We start from the raw sequence: 21,125 nt of genomic DNA on the forward strand, positions 1-21,125 counted from the left end.
CATGGGCAAGGCTCGTAATTCAAGACTATAGTCATTTTTGCATAATAATTATTAGCTGCGATATATTACAGTCTCATTTCATATGTAAGGTTCTGGCAAATCTGTCAGCTGGCTGTTAGTAATTAATGTCATTTTTGCACATTTATTGTTTGTTTGCACGCCCAAGTACCTAGGGAAGATGCAGAGGTGGAATATAACCCGAGAATGGAGTCGGTGAATATTTTTCAAAGAATAAAGGTCAGGGATATGGGATTGCTTTTAATGTTTCTGTACCATTTGCCAGGGCTGGAGGAGCTGCACGGCTCCTTTCACCTGCTTACACTCACTATTTGTCTGCTGGCCCACAGAGCTTGTATCCCAGATGAAAGGGATGCTTTGCACCACTGGCTGTCATTTTATAGACGGCTTCATAAAGAAAACCTGGGCTCGAGCACCAAGCTTCAATTCATTACTGAGTTTTTCAGACTTCAGCAGGGCCAGGACTTCACCCCGCGTGCCGCCCTGACGCCCACCTTTCTCCCTACATCACAGGCAGATAAGTGTCTTTCTGGTTTGGGTGTCTGATAACAGAGACAATGTGGAATTTCACCACTACTCCCAGTTTGACTTTTTCGATAGAAGCTGCAACTTGAAAGGAAACCAGTGTCTCTAGAGCTCTGAACATCAGTGTCTGAAAGGAGAAAACACATGAAAGTTGAAGGCCCTTTGGGAAAATCCTACAGGTTTTAGGTTGCTTCTGCCTGCTCAAACCTGTAACATCTCTTCTAATCTCGTTTCTCTGTATATAAGTCTCCTGCTTCACTCTCTGATTAAGAACTGAATGAGAGGGAAAGGAGAGTAGCCTGCTTCCCATTACCTGTAATACTGACAAGCTTTTTTCCTTTTTCTAGGAATGCTTCCATGGCCCTTTTGTTCTTCTCACTTCTTTTCCCATCTTCTCTTTCAGTGATTCCTTGCACTGATGTGCGTTACTTAAGTTCACACTTTCCTGCTAACAAACAGCATCTCATCCATTACCTCTCATTTTCCATCAGTCATCCTCCTTAATGTCCTTGAGCTACCAGATCCAAGCTTTGGATGACAAAAATAATCATTCCATTCAGCTTCTGTCAAGATTCAAGCAGAAGCCCCAGTGTTATTTGCCAGTAAAGACTCATATTTAAAGACCTGTGAGCTCTATAAATTCCCCCCTCTTCCAATTAAAACTTACTGATGTCTTAAGTTTTGAAGAAAATTAGACAGATTTTGAAGTCATTTTGATTTTTCCTAGTTTTCTCTACTTATGCTGTCATTACAAGGAGGTCTCTAACTCACCTGCCCCATCCTTTATACTAGAACTGACAGGTGTTTTACTATCAAGCTGATTTAAAAGAGGCCTCTTAATCAGTTGTCAGCCTTGGCCCATAAAGTCATATTAATGTTTTGGATCAGATATGAGGCTCTATCTAAGGCACATTAAGAAAGATTCATTAGAAACTCACTACCCCTGGAATTTACAGCCTTCCTGGAACTTAATAGCCTGGATAAATTTCTCCTTATCTGGTTTGCTTATGTGAATTATGGCAGTTTTGCATTTAGAAGCTTTTTAGTCTACAAGTTTTACTGTTATTCTGGCCTCTTTTTTCGTACTATCTTCAGTAAGTATACACTAATATATCTGCCTAGGCAGCAGCACAACCCCTCCAAGCCTACTGCGTGGCTCCAAGCAAACAATACTACAGAGATTCGTTTGTCATGCGTATCTTTGGAGAAATCATGGTGGCTTTCAGTGATTCTGGAGAATAGAGGGGAAATATATGGCCATTCTCTACACCAAATGCAAAAGGATGCATCAGGAAATTAGATATGACCGATCTGACCTTTCATATAAATAAAAGATGGACTTAAAGTACGCCATCGGCTCTGAAAGTGCACCTCATTTCTCACAAACTTGGTGGTGTTCTCTGTTACGGATTAGGCAGCAAGAAAAGGATATTAAAAAGAAAACAAAATAATAGCATGAAGCCACCTTCGCAAAAAGTCATAGACAATATTTCTGTGACAGATGCTGCAACATGTCTGCCATAAGGGAGCTGCCTGTTAGGGTACGTGTAAACCATGGTTCCTCATTCAATATTGTGTTGTATTAAGTACTCTTAAAGGAGCTAGAAGAACTAAGATGTTCAGAAATCTGCAAAAACAGACAAATAAAAAGGCTTAATGAGAAATAGAAGAAATTCTGGTTTGCTTTACAACCATTTGATTGGGAAATTGCAAAGCAGAGAAAAAAATTATTTGGGCTCTTGAATACATACTGGAAGATGTATAATCTATCTGAACAACCTGGAGATACTGTGAGATACAAAACATTAATTTTTCCTGCAGAAACTTTCTCTAATACCGTAGACTCCTAAAAGAAGAATAAAAAGAAATGTGAATTTAAACTCTAGACTGACCTAAGGGCTGAAATACAAGGCTGAAATTCTTACCTTTTAGGTACTGAGTAACCCCACCATTTGCTAACGGCAAGGTAATATAGTGCCTTCAATATAGTTGAGTTAAAGCTTCTTTAATTGGGTTTGCTTCAAATTCTCCAAATGTCCAGTAGTTACAGATAAGTCAGAAAATATTTGGAGCCTACATTAAATTCACATATAGCCTACAAAGTTCAGTGGAATGAGAAAGTTATGGAAATGAATACTTTTTATGTGATTTAGTGCATTTTATGGTCTGTTATGTCACTTATAACATCACATATAATATTCAGCCTTCAAACCACTAGCTCATTTCAGATCTTTTACTAGCCAGACTTTATATCCTAAACAGAAAGGATGTATTTTCTCTTTTTGGCATGTCCATGCTATTTCCTATATAACATGAGATATTCTTAAAAAGAGATGTGCCCAGCCAAACACCTATTGTGCTATAAAACAAATCAATCTTCCTTGACTGCTACTTTGAATTTTACTCCAATTCTTTTGAAGGATATTTCTCACAGATAGTGCTCATGAAATCACAGAACTGTGCTGACTTTCTGAGTTTCTGAAGGATACACATAGTAAATTGGGTAACTGACATGTGGAAGTGGGTATGAATGTTAAGATGTGTAGAAAACATTGTGGTTATAAGGTGCCATTCTTAAAGTGGTCAAAAAAACTTATGTGTGAAAATTTTTTTGATCATCATTCAATATTTTTGCAAGATGTTCCTTCTTATAGATCCAGTTTGACCACATTCATCAGTAGAAAACTATTTTACTTCTGGAAAAAGGCCAGTGTTAACTTTTCAGTTTAGTTGAAAATATCTAAGAGAAGAAATAAGTAATTAAAAAAAAAATTACATTTTAAAAATAAAACTTCAGATGAATCAAATTATTCATACAATTCCAGGATTAGGACTCTCAGAAAAGCACTGAGTGTCAGAAAATGATGACAGCTGACAACAGTGCTGATCTGGCTTTTTTTTCCGATCTAGAGGAAATACATTGAAGTGGTTGAAAAGTACAAAAGCACTTGAATATGTATACAGCTGAAAGCTGATACAGAGGATCTGATTCTTGACGTGCAGTGTGTGCAGTCACTCCTGGCCTTGAAGAAGGCGCTTGGGTTGATGTGGTGCCAGTGATGAGCTGACCTGGCTGGGGTGAAGCTTGGAGAACTGCCTGGGGCACAAGCTGAGTTAATGCATCAGGACAGCTGCTGGTCTTCAGGGATGCAGGAAGAAACTCTGCTAGTGTCAGCTGAATAAGAGCTATTTGCAGCAGCTTAGAAAATCCTTTAGGGGTTACAGGGCTATACAGCAAGAAGGTTGCAGTTGGCAACCCATGCTTGCAATGAATCCAGAAGGTGGGGTGAAGCAGTGGCTGTGACGAAATACGTTGTATGTTCCTTCTCTTGTTAGTGACAAACAGCTAAAACAGATGAATAAAACCAGACATGATTACTGCCCACATTTACGTTGCTTCCAGAACACAACTGAAGAGCTACCAATCTTTAGGTTCGTGTCTCTCCCAAGATACCTGCATAACTGTACTACAAACTTTCTGGGTTTCTTGAATTTGTGAAAACTATCTGAGAAATAGGGGATGATCCACTGGATGAGCCCACGTCTGTTGTCCCTTTGTGATTGCAAGCCCTGATTAGATTCTCTAGGTCAGCAACAAGAAGAGGTTCTAGTGAAAATACACGATGAATGATCCAACTTTATTTTATGCTATCACTCTTCTAAAAGAGCCCAAAACCGAGGGAAAAAAAATGTAGACTTGAAATGAAGGCAGATATATTATACAAAAGTACCATTCAACCAAAAGTGGTGAAAGAGTAAGGAGAAGGAAAAGATCTCATTGTCCCACCAACAGGAAGAGGCCAGAGATGGAAAGCCAGGGCCAGCACCATGACATATTTCCATCCCAGAAGCTCTGCCAGCCTGCGAGAGGTGCTCAGTATCCCTCTCTGTATCAGTATACTCTCTCAGTATCTCTCACAGAGCACGAGAACCTTAAACAAAGAGCAGTCTGCCTTTTGAAGCACTTCACCAGCTGAGCAGGGAGATACAAGCTGCAAACACATGGAACACCATCCATTTTTGCTTCCAGTCTCAATCTAAGCCATATGCATGAGGTAGATGCAGAAGATTTAGTACATGGCTGTATAATTGCCAGAGAAGACATGCAGAGAAGGTGGTTTGCACTGTCATTTGCTCAATAAATCACCTACACCTGGGATATGTGATTTTATTATCAATCAGGGTTGAAATATTTCCTCCTTAATGGCAAAATGTCTGGAGGTGCTCTCTCTGCTGAATATAATAGCAGATCTTAACTTTTGACCAAAAGGAAAAGACACCAAAGGACACTTTTATGTGTAAGGACATGCTGAAGTTGTCTAATCTTAAATAATTGTTTTTGTTTTGCAGGGGAAGAAACACTACATGGTCCTATTTTCATGCAAGAGCCATATGATATCACTTATTCCATGGGCTCAGTGAATCCAGAAGTCCTACTGAACTGTACAGCTAAAGGATTTCCCCTCCCCAGCTACAGGTGAAGTCAACTTTGGAAAAATACCATCTCACTGTAAATCTTTTAACCATGTTTTTAATCGGAAGTAGACTTCATTGCGTGGCAAATCCTCAAGGCAAGCCAGGTGATAGCAGGAAATCTTGACCCCGCAGCCATGTTTTGAGGCTGGGTTTGCTCCTTTTCCTTGGAACTGCTCATTTGCACTCGAAATTGAAAGAAGTTCACATTTGTTACTTTTATTTCAGAAAGAAAACGTATATATATAAAATTATATAGGTATGACGTCACGTAATTTGAAGCCTACTTCAAAAGAACATCTGAGGGGAAGAGGAAGAAAATGGTGAAAATTTAAAAGCTACTAGGGTAAAGAAAATGAAAGGGAAATATTTTTGCTAGTCTACTGTTAAGAAAATTGACAGAGGAAAATAAAGCCTAGCACTGAAAATTGTCCCCAAAGTATTTTAAAACCTACAAAATTACTTCTGAATCCACAGAATAGCTGTGAAAAATGGGAAAATGGAGATGCTGTGCATCTATATTTGCTAAAACTTTCTGCACATCTATAAATGCTATGAAAGCAAAAGAGCAACATCCTTGCCCATTCCTAATTCTAAGATTTCATGTATATATTTATAGTGTTTATCTAGAGAAACAGCAAGGCACAGCTCTGATACCTAGCTTACAACACTCCGTAGACTCACTTAATATAACCTTGGTACATAGGAATGTTTGTTTATTCAGTAACTATGGACTCACCTCTTAAAATGTAGCTTGACGCACCAAGGGTTTGCAAGCCTGAGTCTAATAAGAAGAAAATCTAGATGTATGGAAAAAAAAGGACAGTGCTTTCTTCAGAAAAGAAGAGTAAATTAATGGACTGGGAAAAGGAAAGTGAAAAACAAGAACTAATTCATTGAGGATGTGAAAGAAAATTGTGTGTCCTACCAAATACTTAGACACTACTTCACTACTCCTTCTACAGCTTTTAATTGCTCACCAAAGAGTTTTCCCTGTACAGTACCACTATTAATTATGAATTTGGCTTTTGTGCTTCATGTATTAGGTTGTTTCCAAGTATTGTGCCAGTAAAGAAATACTTTATCACCTTTTCCCAATGCTATTTCTCTTTGTATGAGAAGAAATCCTCATCCACATTCATTTTTGCAGTTCTCAACACTGTCATCCATTGTTTCATGTCATCTGTCCATTTCGTATCCAGTTATATAGGCAGCTTCCTCAGTGACATGTAGAAGTTATTAATTTGTGCATTCAACCCACAGACTTTACACATCCGCAGTCAATAGTAACAGCAGATTTCATTAGGTGGGTGAGCTGTGATGTCTCCTCTCATCAGGCATCCAATATTCCTATTTCCCTTCCATTTTTTTATGTTCTCTATCAGTCCTCAAATTAATTCATTTTTTTCCTTTGCCTCAGTTGCTCTGGTAAGACCAGATCAATCTCTGGGGATGGATCCTGACCCATCTAGGTCAATTAGAAGTTATCAGACCATTACTGCTGCTACAACAGCTAGAGAGTTTTTTTTTTTACCAGGACTTGAAAGGAACAGGAAGTCTTCAGCACATTTCTTTGATTTCAGTAGAGCTAATGTCAGTTTTATCAGATAAGGATTGAGCCCATATATTTGAAGTTCCAACAATTTTAGATAAATCAAGCACAGTATGAAATTTTAATAATATCCTTTGCTGAGTGATAGAAAAGAACAGCAAGGACTACAGGAAGAGTTTTCCTTGATTCATAAATTTAAAAGCACTACAATAGGAATAAAGTTAAGCCCAAACTGATTTGCTATTTAGGAACTATTTGCATGAATAAATATTTCGATTAGAACCTTTCCTTTAAAGAAAAATGCTTAGCATTTCCTGAAAATCTTATTTTTTATGTACTGTATCACATTCTTCTTAAAGACTCATTAAATATATTGATGACCTTTTGCAACTTCGTTTCAAAATCCCACATGTTGGGAAATCACAATGCAAGAATCGCATAGGGTTGAGTCAGGCCTAAGGACAGAAGGAAGAGAGACACTGATTGCCTCTCCTGGAAATAGCAGCAAACATAGATCAGATTACTAAGGAAACAAAAATAGAGAAACATCTGCATTTTTTTGTGCATGTGTTGGGAAATCTAGATAAATATCCCCTTAAGTACCATCCTGTAATCTATTATGATGTCTTCTGAGCCAAGTGTTTCTAATATCAGGTACATGATTTCGGCTCTTTCTCTGTGTGCTTCCAGTGGTAAACACAACCTTTCAAATTAGATTTATAATTTTGTGTACTGGAGCTGTTTTATTACAGTTCATTGAAAGCTTATCAGCTACCTTAAGAAATGAATTTTACCTTTTTTTTTTTTTTCTGCTTACAGGCTATCCATGAACATTTCACCGCTGTTCCACATTTTTGTTCCATTGAGTCATTCCATTTAATAGAGCTAGCTTTCCTCCACACTGCAGAAAAAGAGAGATGGCGCCTGGAGCTTGCAAAGCTCGTGTTTTCTGCAATATTTTGACATTTCCTGTTAGTGTTCTGGTGATTAGTTCTAACTCATCACGTTTTTTCTGAACTTAGGTTCAGAAGTAACTGAGTTCAGGTTCTGAGTAACGTAAAGTAATATTTTCACAAAAGTTTGAAACCAAGTTTTTGGGTTTTCCTCCTCCAGATCTACACAGAGAGCAATCAGTTGTTCAAGAAAATAAAAAATCCAAGGATGGCTTGGATTAATTATAGAACAATACTTCAATATTTAAGCGTAACTTTGAACGAGGCAGTGAAATAAGATAAAGAGTTTCAAATTCAATCCAAGTCAAAGCGCCCCACAACAGAACTGTAACGGTCAAATAAAAGCAAAGAAGACATTGCAGAAAGACTACAGTGATTGTAAATATCATAAAAGGTATTTGTAAAAATTGCATAGGATTGTAGAGTTATTCCTACTAACTCTGGGTTTATTTTTATCTTACTCATTATCTTGAAGAACCAATGCCAACCCTGTGGTTGTGCTTGTTGAGCCAAATGTCCCTTGACTCATTGTAGAGTCTGCTTCAGCACTGAAGTAGAACTAAAAATTTTCACAACCTCTATTTTCTGATTCAGCCAATAGTTTTTAAACTGTATATTATGTATTTGGCCTCTATGGAAACAATATAAAAATCCAACTACTTATCAGGAGACTTGGCAAGGCGCTTTCTGTTAGAATGGAATTAACTTCAGGAACATAGAACACTTAACAAATACTTAAAAAATAAGTACTTTTGTTACAACAGTATCCTGAAAAGATTATTAGAAGAATCACGCATGCATATGTCCATGCTGTTTTTATTTCATTTTTACATTATTTTATGCAAACTAAAATTGGGTACTGTCAATTTATTTTCACATTGATTACTTAATTGTTCTCACTAGTTCTCAGTTGAGAAATGCACATCCACTCAGTAATGAGTCAAGTGGTAATAGAGGGAAATAACTCAGAAGTGGGGATAAATCTGAAGTCCCAAATAGCCTTTGTGACTCTAGGAGAAGATGCTGCTAAGGCTTCAGGACAGGCAAAGTCTGGATTAAATAGAGCAGGGTAGAGATAAGCACAGGGAGCTTGCAACCTTACCCAAAGCTCATTGAAATGAATGCAAGTGCCATTGATTCTAAAATTCAGGTGTTTTGAAGTTCTGTAAGAACAGAGGGCAGAGTAAGTGGAGCAGTAAATCAGTCTAGAGATTGATTCTATCCCATTCCATGTCCCCCTTTTGAGGACAAGATTCTCATACTTTGGGGATCTTGGTTGTTTTCTACTTTTTGTTGTCTACTACTGCTTACTATAGAACCTCTCTTCAGTTGGAAAAACAAAGGAAAACAAGCAGAGTCTTTTAAGCCCACATAGAAGGATTTTCCTTTATTAAGTACTACTCTCAACAATCCTTCTTGATTTCCAAAAGCCTCTGATGTGCTTTCCTCTCCCTTATTTTTACCAAAAATAATTCTGTTTGAAATGATCAGGTCAGAAATGATCTTTCTATTGTTCCTAGGGAGAGAATAAGCTATGCCTCCCAAATGTCAATCAGCCTAAGGTAAATATATCTTCCTCAAAGCAGAGCTCCACCAAGCATTAAAATAATAATTTGAGGGATCTGACTTAACAATCCCCGTAGAGATTACTCTATCAAAGGAGTATTTCCACCTCAATAAAAATCTGATTTAGATATCTGTTTTTGTTGATCTGCACAAAACAGTGGTGGAGATGTAATGATTAGAAGAAATATGTGATGGTTCACACATTGCTCTGTTTTGTTTTGTTTTGTTTTTTTAAATGGATGAAAACAATGTTTCTTCCTTCCAGTGGCTTCTGTTTGTGAGAACTGTGAGAAAGAAAATTATCTTCTTTATATCAGGGAGAAGGCAGTTCAAAATTAGGGAAAGGTGCAAATAAGAAGAGTTCCAGCTGTGATTGGTACAAAATCATGGCATGGCCATGCATGCTTTGCAAAACATCTAGAATCTTACATGCAGAGGTGGAGAAAGCATTTCTCTTTCAGCAGCCAATTCTTATAGTCCTATCTTTATGATATCTTATAGTCCTGTCTATGTGCCTTTCTTGAAAGACAAGAAAAGCAGATTAATGAAAGAGTACATTTGAATCTTTGCACATTATCTAAAAAGAATCTTATACCAATTCCTTAATTGCTTCAACAAGCCCACATTGATTGTTTTACCAAAACTGATGCACCTTGAAATTTCATTTTCCTTACACAGAATTTCATTTCCATTTCATAGAATTGTATTGCTCAGAAAACATAATCTCATGTCAAAAAACATTTTTTTTTACAACTAAAATAACAAAGATCATAGGTTACCAAGTTTATCTCACTGAAGCAGATTTCATACTCTGAAGAATGTTGGCATTGTGGTACATTCAAATATCAGAATAAATTGATAATGGGATAATTTAAGAAAGGAGAATGAGAAATCAGACTATCACTTGAGGTCCTTAAATCAAGATGGGATGAATGGGGTGTTGTTCCATTTATATGCTTCTGAAGTAGTTAATTCAGTGAGGGATTTATTGGGAGCATTTTATGACTGTTTCAAAAAGTGGGATTTTAAAACAGAGAGAACATGACAATCAATTCCATTAATTCATAAAACACATAGAGCATATTTTTACTGCTGTTTTTTAATACCTGGACGTGTTAATGGGATTTGAGAAGTCATACATTCCCAGCGAACTACTGAATTCAAAAGAGGGCACATTTTAATAAGTTTAGATTCTGTAACGATTGGTCCAGGATGCATTTGCTGTAATTGATTGAAAGAATTTTGCAATGGTGGCATGAAGAATCTCCAGAAAATACATAGGCAACCTGTGCCTTAACGTGAACCTGTTAAAATTCTCTTCAAATAATTCTTCAAAGAATTTTTTTTTCTGTCCTTTAGACCTCATACTGCAGAACGCAGAAAGTCATTAAATCGTTGCCTATCACATGAATTCATTAATTCTGTTCTTTTAGTGATGTAAACATATTAATTAGGAAAAAGCCCACTCTGGGAGATGAACCCCTGATCTATATGCACAGTTTAATAATCATTGTACCATGGTGATTAGAATGATTATTGGGATACTGTGAAGAATTCATTTGCGACAACTAAGCCAACAACTTTGCATGTGTTTTGAAAAACAATTATAGAGCTTAATTGGGAACCATGTAATGATGACAGCAGTTATTTCAGTGATTGATTCAGAAATTAAAGAGAAATGGCAAACTAAATACCAGAATATCCCATCTTAGAGAACTGAAAACAGAGAGAGCATGCATTGTATGCAAATTGTGAAATGATGCAAAATCCTCCCACTGCTTTATAACAGAGGGGCACTGGCTGAGATTTTTCTCTTCACAAATAAAGACACAAATAAAAGAAACCAAAACAGCAACAATAATCCAGGCCAAGTAGGGGAAAACATTAACAAAAAACAAAAAAAAAAAAAACAAAAAAAAAAAACAAAAAAAAGGAATAGAGCAGTGGTGCACAAGGGTCAAAAATCAGTTGCAGTTGGTAGAAAGAATTACCCATATTCCACTGCTGCTTCTAAATTTCTTAATGGATGCATGAAAGGGGAAGCAGTAATTGGCAGACCTGGAAAATTTGTTTAATTGGAATTTGTTCGTTTAGAATTTGTTTTATTAGAATTTGTAAACAGAAGTCAACTGATTTCCCATTTTAATCAGTTATTTTTTTGTCTTTGGAAACAAGTGCCCACTTCAAAGGTCAAGGCCTTTTCTTCCTCTATACAAGTTCATCCCTTGGAACACAGCACTGCTTTTCCATCTCATGAAGTGGCCACCTGCACAGTCTGACTGTGTTGAGAAAGGTCTCTGATTGTGAGGAGCAAAGCACTGTGCTGTGCACCGAGGTCACATCTTCCAGGACTACAGTTATAATGCAAGCTTGCTTCAAATTGTTAACTGTGCAAACAAGTCTGCCATGCTTCCCTCTCTAAGTCTATAAGAAAAAGAAATAAACACACATTTTTTCCACTGTGATCCTTCTGACAGCTAACAAGGAGACAATTCATTTGTGGACTCTTCTATGGTCTTTGCATCCTACACAGGGGTCAGCATCACACTCTTATAGGCCAACAGCACTGACATGGGCTGAAGACATGGTATCAAATTAGAGAAAAAAATAGTTGGTTATGGAGCATTAGGGCTGCTCACAACATAAAACGTGGAACAAACATGCTCAAAGCTTGCAGACATTGGTGACTGAGGACCTTTATTTTTCCTTTAGGTCTCACATGAGCAAGGAGAGTTCAGCCCTTACATAAATAATGGTAAATCCACACTTTTTTCCAAATTAAAATAGATAATAATTATTTTCTTCGTAATATAAATATCATTTTTACATTTGTAATGTTGCAGACACCATCCATTTTCTACTTAACGCTGAGACAAATCAAGTTTTGTAATCATCATTAAACTATCCATCTTAAATTTGCAGCAATAAGACTTCTGCTTGTTTTCCTCTGTCCTCTGAAGTGTAATCCTTCCTGACTTATATCTTCACATCATTTCTGTAACCAAATTTATGACATCATTTGTAAAGACCATAAAACATATTTGGATACCGTTTATGTCCTAAAAAATATGGTAGCTTCAGTGAAGAAACATGCCATAATATCAGTCTGATGGGTAACTTGGTTTCTATAATTGAGTTATAATTACTTTTTGTAGACATTTGGATGAACACTGGTGACGAGCACAAAAGCAGTAAAGATTTTTTCTCAAAGGACAGAATTATTGACATGATCAAGATTGATATAAGCAGCAGTCTTGTGTGAAAAATGATATAATTTTCTGATATTTAACCACATTTTTATCATTACAGGTGTGCTACAGCACGCTACTTAAGATAAATATGAATAGGCTCTGTAAATTATAAGCATAATTTGATTTTTTTCCCCTCAAAGGTGGAAGCAAAATGGCACAGATATTGATCTTACCATGAGTTATCACTACAGGTTGGTTGGAGGCAGCTTGGCAATCAATAACCCACGTAAAAAACAGGATATTGGAACATACCAGTGTTTGGCCACAAATTCATTTGGAACAATTCTGAGCAGGAAGGCAAAGCTTCAATTTGCATGTAAGTTGGGAAGATCATATTTATTAGAGCATTGTTAATTATGTGCATGAATAATAATATATTGGATAATTAAAGAATCGTTGATGATTCTGTTCAAAAGGTTTGCCCTAGTTCAGCAGTGCTTATTCTTTAAAAAAATCATTTCTAGTAAATGTTATTAACAAAACCAGACATCTGATGGCTGCTAGCCCTCAGGAACAAGAGTAACTTTTAGAAAATTGAAAGCTAAAGAAAGATGAATGCAGTTATTTTCACTTAGTAGAGGTGTTTCCACTTTTTAAAGACTGGTTTCTGTGCTGCATTGCAGGTAAGAACGGTTGTGTGGGGGGAATGTGTCTGAAAGTTAGTTAGCATGAGGAGGTCCACAAGGAAGGGTACAAAACATTATTCCCCTAATTGCCACACTGACATTTTGTTATATTAACAGAGTAAAACTCTCTCCCCTTACACAGCATGCAAAATGATGCTGCTAGGCTCTGCAGTGTGTCGTATTTCAGCTCAGTTGGACAGAGCACGTATGCTGTCTTGAGCCAGTTTACATCTTATTTCAGCCTTGCTCCCCATTTCACTTCCTCACAACTTCACAACCTTTTCTGCACCTCTTACGTGTGGTGACTGCTTTGATGCCCTGGGGAAACACAGCTAAAGAAAACAACAAATAAATAAATAAATAACCCACCTCCAAAAAACTGATATTGCTTCCACTCCGATTTCTTCAGTATCAAAGCCTGAGCTATCTGTTGCTGGGAGAAAGCAATTGTTTTCAACCTCATTAATAAAACATGTGCCGAAAGCCAACCTTGTGCCGCTATTTCAGACACCAGAAAATGTATTAATTATTAATCTTCTTCCATTACTTCTAGCAAATCTTGTGTCACAGGGGTTATACAAAGGAGACATTAGAGGTCAGGATGGTTCACAGACTCTCTTTTAGTGGAGCAGATCAAATGGTATATCACTAGTGTCTTGTTTAATAATGTTTTACCCTGAATTTCTCAAAGAGCTTTTGATTCCCAGAAGCTGGTCAGATGGAAAGCAAAATTTTGATTCATTATTTTTCCACTTTTTCTGAAGCATCTTTGTAAGCCACTTCTCTATATGGGAAATGATTTCGAGGCTTGAAGATAAGAAGAGTTTAGTGACAGAACAAATCCTGGTTTAGTTCTAAAGAAGAATGGGTGGCCTCAGGATTAACTGTGGAATCCATAACCCAGAAGGAAGCATGAGAGGTCAGGAAGGAGTGGGGAAAAGACTTAAAGAGAAGCAACACCTTCACATGAAGACTCAAAGGAGAAAAAAAAAAAAGAAAAAAAAAAGAAATCTTAATATAAAAAAAAAAAGGAATATCCATGAAAAGTGGAAGATGAAGAGGCTCCAGTCATTGTGCAGCATCTCATATTCCTCACTAATTTCAACTTCTTCTGGAAAAATCTGTCCCTGACTCAAACTCCCAGAAGCACTTTGGTTTACCTGTGGATTTCTAGCCATCCTGAGGCAAAGTGTATTCCAACATCATTCAATCAATGCTCCCGAGCAACTAGAGAAACTCTTTGCTAGAAAATGGACTTTAATACTCCATGCTGGTGAAGCATTCCCTCTGAAGCATGTAACTCCCTAGTATCTCAGTGTCTCACGCCAATACAGGACAGTCAGATGGGCTAAATATCAAGCAGTTCCTTTTCCTAGGCTCCCACCAAGACTCTTCCCAAAGTTACTGCAGGGAGCAGTTCACAACAAAATGGAGGCTCGTTTGTCCATGGCAGCAGACAAAACTACAGCTCCCATCCTGCTTTGATCTTCTAGCTGCATAGCAGTAAAAATATCCCATTTCCAAGAAGTATGCACTTTTTCCATTGCCAGAGACAGAAGTGTTCATCCTTTCCCATATCAAAGAGATAGGACAGATGAATTGAAATGTCATTTACATTTGCAACCCAAAGCATACAGAAAAATGCTTCAGTTCAGTGATACCACTTTAAAAGTTTGAGTCTTTACTTGTCTTACAAGAGAAAAAAAACACAGTACGTAGAAAATGCTAAAATGACCTGATAAGAATAGTGGAAACAGTTATTTTACAGTTAACATTTCCTTGTTTCTTATTTTCATGATGACATCCAATTTACATGTTTGCTTCAGCCAGTACTACAGATTACATCTTAAAATCTGGGCAGGCAGGCATGTTGTTGTTATGACACTTCCATTCAGTACCAAACAAAATGGGACTCTTCCCTGAATGGGACTGGCAAGTTACAGCAGTCACCATGATAAATAATTGAATCAAGCCTATTATCTGGGTAACAGCATTTATGCATTTGTCTTCTTATTACAAGGTAACTTTGAGTTGGAGTTTGAATTAATGATACCTTTGGAAAACCTATTGTACATCTCAATATGTGAAAAATACTTTTTCCTTTCTTCAAGATAGCAAGCTCTCTGAGAAGCAAAATAAATGCTGTATGAGATTAGAAATATGTCTTCAGATTCAGCTAGAGTTTCATGCTTATCCTCTATTAAAAACAGAGCTGTCAAATGAAAGCTGCAGGAGGAATATTGTACAGAAGGAGGTGGCATAGATTATTAAAGCTACAGGCTGAAAATGAGAGACAGCACCAGTGAGAGAGAGCAGAGCAGGAGCACATAAATGCATTTGCAGGATGCATAGCATGGCAGCCCTGTGTTATTCGTACTTCACAGTGAAGGTTTGTTTTGTCATAAATAAAGTTGAAAGCTCCCTATAAATCCTGTGCATCTCCAGCTACCCAAGCAGTACATTTTGAAAAGCTAGTGTGTGTCCCACAAGCAATGCAGTTGGTGATCTAGATGTGCAGGCTGCAGGAGAAACATGGATGTCAAACCTCAGCTTGTGAAGCCAGAGCCTGGCACTGAAGCCTCACCCAGATGTGCTCCCAAGTCACAACCACACCTGCACTGTGCTTTTCCATCTCCACATTTGTTACTGGAATGCAACACAAGGGCACCAGTGGAGCTTGAACTCAGAGTAAAAGAGAGGGCAAAGACAACCAAGCTGTACCTGCACGTGTATTGATGAGGTGTTCTGCATAAATCTGTTCTTATTAATGCAGGTCTTCTAAATTGCATTTCACACCTTAATAAAAAGACAAACAAACCTGTTACAGAGAAGTGTTTAATACTGCTGCAACCAGAATTGTATTGCAGGCACACAGAGGATTTGTATTAATTATTTCATCAGTTTTAAGTAAAAGTATGCAAGCAATTGGTCTTGAGGGAAATCTCCATAACTAGTTGCAGCAAAACAGACTGTCCTGGCCAGTTAGTAACTCTTTTAGTTCTCATATGTGTCTGTGATAGAGACATTAAGAGATGGATAGCAGGAATAAGAAATGCAGTTGAACAAACTAGAAAAACAGTACTCTCCCATGAGAAAGAATCATATGTGAACCTGATCCATAAGCATTCAGGACATAAGCCCAGAAAATTCAGTCCTTATTGAAAACATTTGGTTGGCTGGGGATCTTAAATGAGATTCTCGGTCCCGTTGTTCCAGTGTTGCTGGTAGAATGTCGTGAGGATTGCAGCTTTCTCAGACCTCGGTCTCATTAATTAAACATGAATCCTGAGAAACAATGACAAGAATTTAAATTCAAGAATAGGTTTGGTCATTTTGTCTTGAACAACACAGGACAATAGACCTCTTACAAACATTTTTTTCCCCCACTGCTACGCAGTAAGGAAGGACTGTTCCTCGGCATTTTTGGGATGCAGTCATACTCTCATGGCTTTCAGTGGAGCAGTCAGGGGTTTTGCTTTTGCCTTTTTCTAAGTAGTGTTTTTCTAAGTACATACATCCTCCCTCCTCTTGGCCAGAGAGGACGTGCTCAGGGCACCATGAATGAGAATGATGGTTTTGGAGCACTTGGAAGAAACCTGGAGATCCCAAGTGCCTTTTATCAGAAATACAAATGATGACACAGCTTTGCTGAAATCACAAATTGAAGAGGCAATAATTCCTCCTGGACAGAGTTTTTCCATTCTGAGAAGAAAAATAATAATATGTTGGTAGTATTTAACCATTTTAGAGGAAAGATTAAAAGCAATCAAGTCCATTTAGTCTTTGCTAGATTGTGACAGTGTGAGGCATTTGCAAAGCCCTTTTAGAGTGACTGTCTTTGAGATGCTCAGCTAGCATGAAAGCCCACTTTTCATCTGATTACTTCATCATGTTATTTACCTTTGACTGCACACAAATTACACAAACATCACAAAGCAATACAGCATGCCTCAAAATGTCATAACCCTTTTTACTTGTAGCATATGCTTTGAAATAGAAAATGGAAAAATCAATGCACTTAAATCAGATCAGATAGTCTGAATTTGCAAAGTCTGCGCCAGCATGGATTCTAGTCTGAATAGCACATACTTTTCTGCACTGCCTGTACCTCAGTGTTGTGTGTGCCCAGAAATCCCCCTGTAACAATTGTATTTGATTAGAAGGTGTGCAAGATGTTGTAACTACCACCCTGAGCAAAGCTGTCTCAATCCTTAAGCTGAGTGTTAATTCATCAGCAGGCAGGGCTGCCATGCTGATCAGGCTGCCTCGCAGCTCATGCTGAAAAGTGAGCACTGCAACTTCTTGCTGATCCAGAAGGAGCTGTGTGCTCCTCAACAGTGCTCAGGTAGCACTGAGAAGCAGTGCAGGGATGGCACACTGCTCACTAAACAGCTTCTTCCTGATGTACTGCATTCCCTTGTCCTCTCCAGGGACACCCCAAATGCAAAGTAGTACTGCTTACCTCTTACTCTTGAAAGTCTGCCTTACACATAGTGCAGAAACACATCTTGACGTGCAGATGTGTGGACAATCAGAGGGAGCAGTGGCTCATACAGCCCTCCCAATGGCCCTGGCAACACCTCACAATCTGCATCTTTCTGTGGGCAGGTGAGAATAAAATGCAGCTTGCAGTAGCAAGGATCCTGTCTGGAGGATGGAAATGCTACTGTCATCCCTCCTGTCTAAATAGGCTTACAGCTCAAAATTGCCTTCTGGGCTCCTAACTAGTCAAACAATGCAACACAGCTGCAGCAGCAGCATTTGCTTTTCCCTTTGTACAGGCAGGTGGAGAGCAAGCTTCTGAATAAAATGAATCATACTAAGTATACCATCAGATAATTACTTGGAAATACATCCCATATTTTCTCAGAACTCAGCCTGGAGTAAAAACAAACCAAACTTTCATTTATCAGCTCTGATTGCTATGGACACTTTGTGCCAGTTCTCCAACATTCATTGCAGCAGCTCTGTACCAGAGCCTTTGCCTTAATGGATGCTCTCCATGGAGCAGACCAAGCAACCTCAGGCTTTCTTTTAAATTTATTTATTTTTTTTCCGTCATCCTCCTCAAGTCTGCACAAAATTAGGAAAGACACGATGGGATCCTGCCATGTTTTGCTTCAAAATGGGTCTATGCACTGCTCCAGCCACCTTGAATCTGGTCATTGTGTTTTCTTAAAAGGTTGCTTTAAGCAAAATTCTTGCAGAGAACTGACTGTAACTGATGCAGCATCCTTGCACAAAGACCAAAAACCATACCAGATCTCGCTGTGTTCACCTGTTTGTCTGCTAAGATTTCCAGCATTTATTCTTCACAGCATTCTATGCACACTCAGGCTCAAAGAGTCATCAGCCACCCTTCAGCAGTGATGAAGCAGGAGCCTGGGACAGGTTCCCCTGCTTGCTGACAGGATCAGGCAGGCTAATGATAGCATTTCTGTTCTAAAGCTCAGATACTACAAGAATAGGATTATGCAAACATCCGGATGTTCCTGAAGACACAAAGAACACCTTGAAATCTTAAAACCAGAAGATAAGGGGATGTCTACATAGCAGAGCACTTTTATTTTATCAGATGTTTCCCTAAAGGTTCGAGTCCTATGTGTTCCCAGAGCCCATCTCAAGCGAATCAACATCACACACAGTCACATCCTCCCCTTTCTCATTAAACACTTGAACCAGAGCTGATAGCAGCATCATTCTGCTTTCGTTTGATGGCACCAGACCAGGCAGCATCACAGACCCCAGATGCATTTTTCTCTCTCAAATGCTTTTAAACTCATCTCTCTCAGTGAGTCTAACCACCATTCAAGGCTGTGCTGCATCAGCACACTCTGTGAAAGCTCCTTCATCCTATCAGGTTGAGTTGCACCAGTGTCTAATTTTTAGTTGCTTAAACTTCTTTTATACCTATATCTCACTCCTTTCATACAAGAATTTTTTCATCTTTAAAATGGAGACATCCATTACAGAGATGTTGGAAGGAGCTTTACAGGCAGAAGGCTACTCAGATAAAGTAGTAATATGGAATGCATAAGTATTTGAAGATTATCTTTTAGTTATATATTACTCACTATCCTGCAGTTCCTATAAAAGTGGTTATCCTAAATCAGCTGGCTGCAAGTTGTATTGGAAAAGCAATATATGTGATTGAGATGTGGTAGGGAAAAAAAGCAGTGGCAGGTCCCAAAGATGTTAGAATCTGATTAATAAAATTTAATATTTTTGAAGGATAAAACCAGTCTGTACTTGCAGTCTGGGTGATTTTCTTTTTATCTGCCCTACTTCCATTGCAGACGATATGACTTAAATTCCAATAAGTTCTTGAATGAAACATTCATAGTGCCCACATCAACTCCCTCATTCTTTAGTCTGACAAAAAGCCCCAAAAAATTATAGATTGAAGCTTGAGAGAACAAGAACATAAGTATTAAACTGTTTGGAATCACTGACTAAAAGTAATGTAATTAACTAGTTATTTCTGTGATGTTCCTGTCTAATACAAAAGTTTCAAGGCACATGATAAAAGAAGCCAATGTTGGGTATAGTCAGCACCTCTGCCATGAGGTGGGTGGACACAGGGGGCGCAGGCGACCCTTGGTGTGGGTCAGTCAAAGCAGCACAGCTCTGTCAGGGAGAAATCTGGCCTATGAGATTTGCACTGGAGAGAGAAATCTGTTTTTAAGAGCACTCCAATCTGGAGAAAACTCACGCAGACGGCGAAGTGACTCTGTGATGACAGGTGACAAATGAACTCTGCTGTGACAAGTGAGTAAACTGTTAGGGAATAAAATATTAAAAAATGAATTTCTTATGTCCCCCTCCCTTTGAGAGGGCCGGATCCTCCACTGTGCCTCCAGCCTGCAGCTGGAATTTAGCGTAAGAGCCCTAAGGCAGCAGCAACACTTACTGCTCTGTGCGATGCCTGTGTTCAGATCAAAAGAAAGCTTGAATATTTTATGCTGCTAAATCTCTAAAAGGGGAAAAAATAACAAAAAGCAGATGTAGACCAGCAGCACAGCTTCACGGCATATGTTTCTTCGCACTGGATTCTTGGTGCCTGAACAAAAACCAAGTTGGGATTTTTCCCCCTCATTCTCTCCATTTAATTTAATTGTGACCTTCCATTTTTTCCTCTAGAGAAGCTTGATATTACTTTGTAAAGGGCATTTTCACTCTTTAATTGAAAAAGACAATCAGGCTATGGCAGAAATTATTGTTCTCCACCTTGAAAATTAGTGCCTGGATTGGCTATTCATACCATTTAAGCTGAATTGAAGACCTGGGGCCAGTGTGCATCCTAATGTGTAAATTACAGCTCCGCTCCCCTTAGAAGCTCCAAAGCAATTTAACTAAATAAAGAAGCCCTGATGAAGGTCCTTGGTCGATTATGCAGCATTGGAAAAGGACAAGACCTGGTGACTGCACATTTCATTCTGGGTTTGGCAGCAGTGCTCTGCTGGTGGCCTTCTCTTCTCAGCAGAATGGGAGGCACAGGGGAACAAGCAAAAAAAAAAAAAAAGTGAATTATGGCTGAATTTTAACCTGTCCTGATGAAAGGAGACATTCAGGTCCTTCAAGTCCTGCAGTCTCTGCAATGCTTCAGCACTGACAGAGCAGAGGTTTTCACACACTTCAGTAGGAAGGAACTGAACTGGTTACGTATTTAGTGGAAAACACAAGTATTTAAAAATCAGGAAATGGGAAATGCTAAGCAGCTTTCAGACACCTTAATTAGAGATAACACAGCTCTTAATTGTGGAATTGAATTCATGGAAAATCAATTAGAACATTTAAAAAATTGAGATTAGATGGTAGAGGGAAATGATTAATAGTATTGACACTATTATCAGGACAAAGGAATTGTTGGAGGATTTGTTTAGCAAGTTTACTACAGTTCTAAAAGCTGAGAAGAGAGTTTACTTAACAGTGAAAGTCACAGGAAGTGAGAGTGGCCATTCCCTTGGGAAGCATTTGGAGAAAGATTTCCTTAACACACTCTACTGGTAACTAAATTAACAGAGATTTGTGCTAATCTCCTAACGAGCTATTCAGTACCACAGGACTGAGTAGAAACAAGGGACTTCTGAATGCAGTTCTCCTGGAGAGATCTGAAAAAGATTATCGCAATCTTTTGGTAAAGAGCTCAGTTTGTGTCTAA

The 21,125-nt window shown here is 38.3% G+C and overlaps 1 protein-coding gene across 1 annotated transcript in view; it reads left to right on the forward strand.

The window, feature by feature from the left end:
- LOC125698838 (contactin-6-like) overlaps window positions 1–21,125 on the forward strand; it is a 139,804-nt gene that overhangs the window by 42,684 nt on the left and 75,995 nt on the right. Inside the window, exons 4-5 of the mRNA XM_048957669.1 lie at window positions 4,894–5,020; window positions 12,479–12,654. Coding sequence (XP_048813626.1) covers window positions 4,894–5,020; window positions 12,479–12,654 — 303 coding nt within the window. The remainder of the gene's footprint in view (window positions 1–4,893; window positions 5,021–12,478; window positions 12,655–21,125) is intronic.

This window comes from Lagopus muta, chromosome 11 (genome assembly GCF_023343835.1).
Source record: "Lagopus muta isolate bLagMut1 chromosome 11, bLagMut1 primary, whole genome shotgun sequence".
In the NCBI taxonomy this organism is placed as follows: Eukaryota; Metazoa; Chordata; class Aves; order Galliformes; family Phasianidae; genus Lagopus; species Lagopus muta.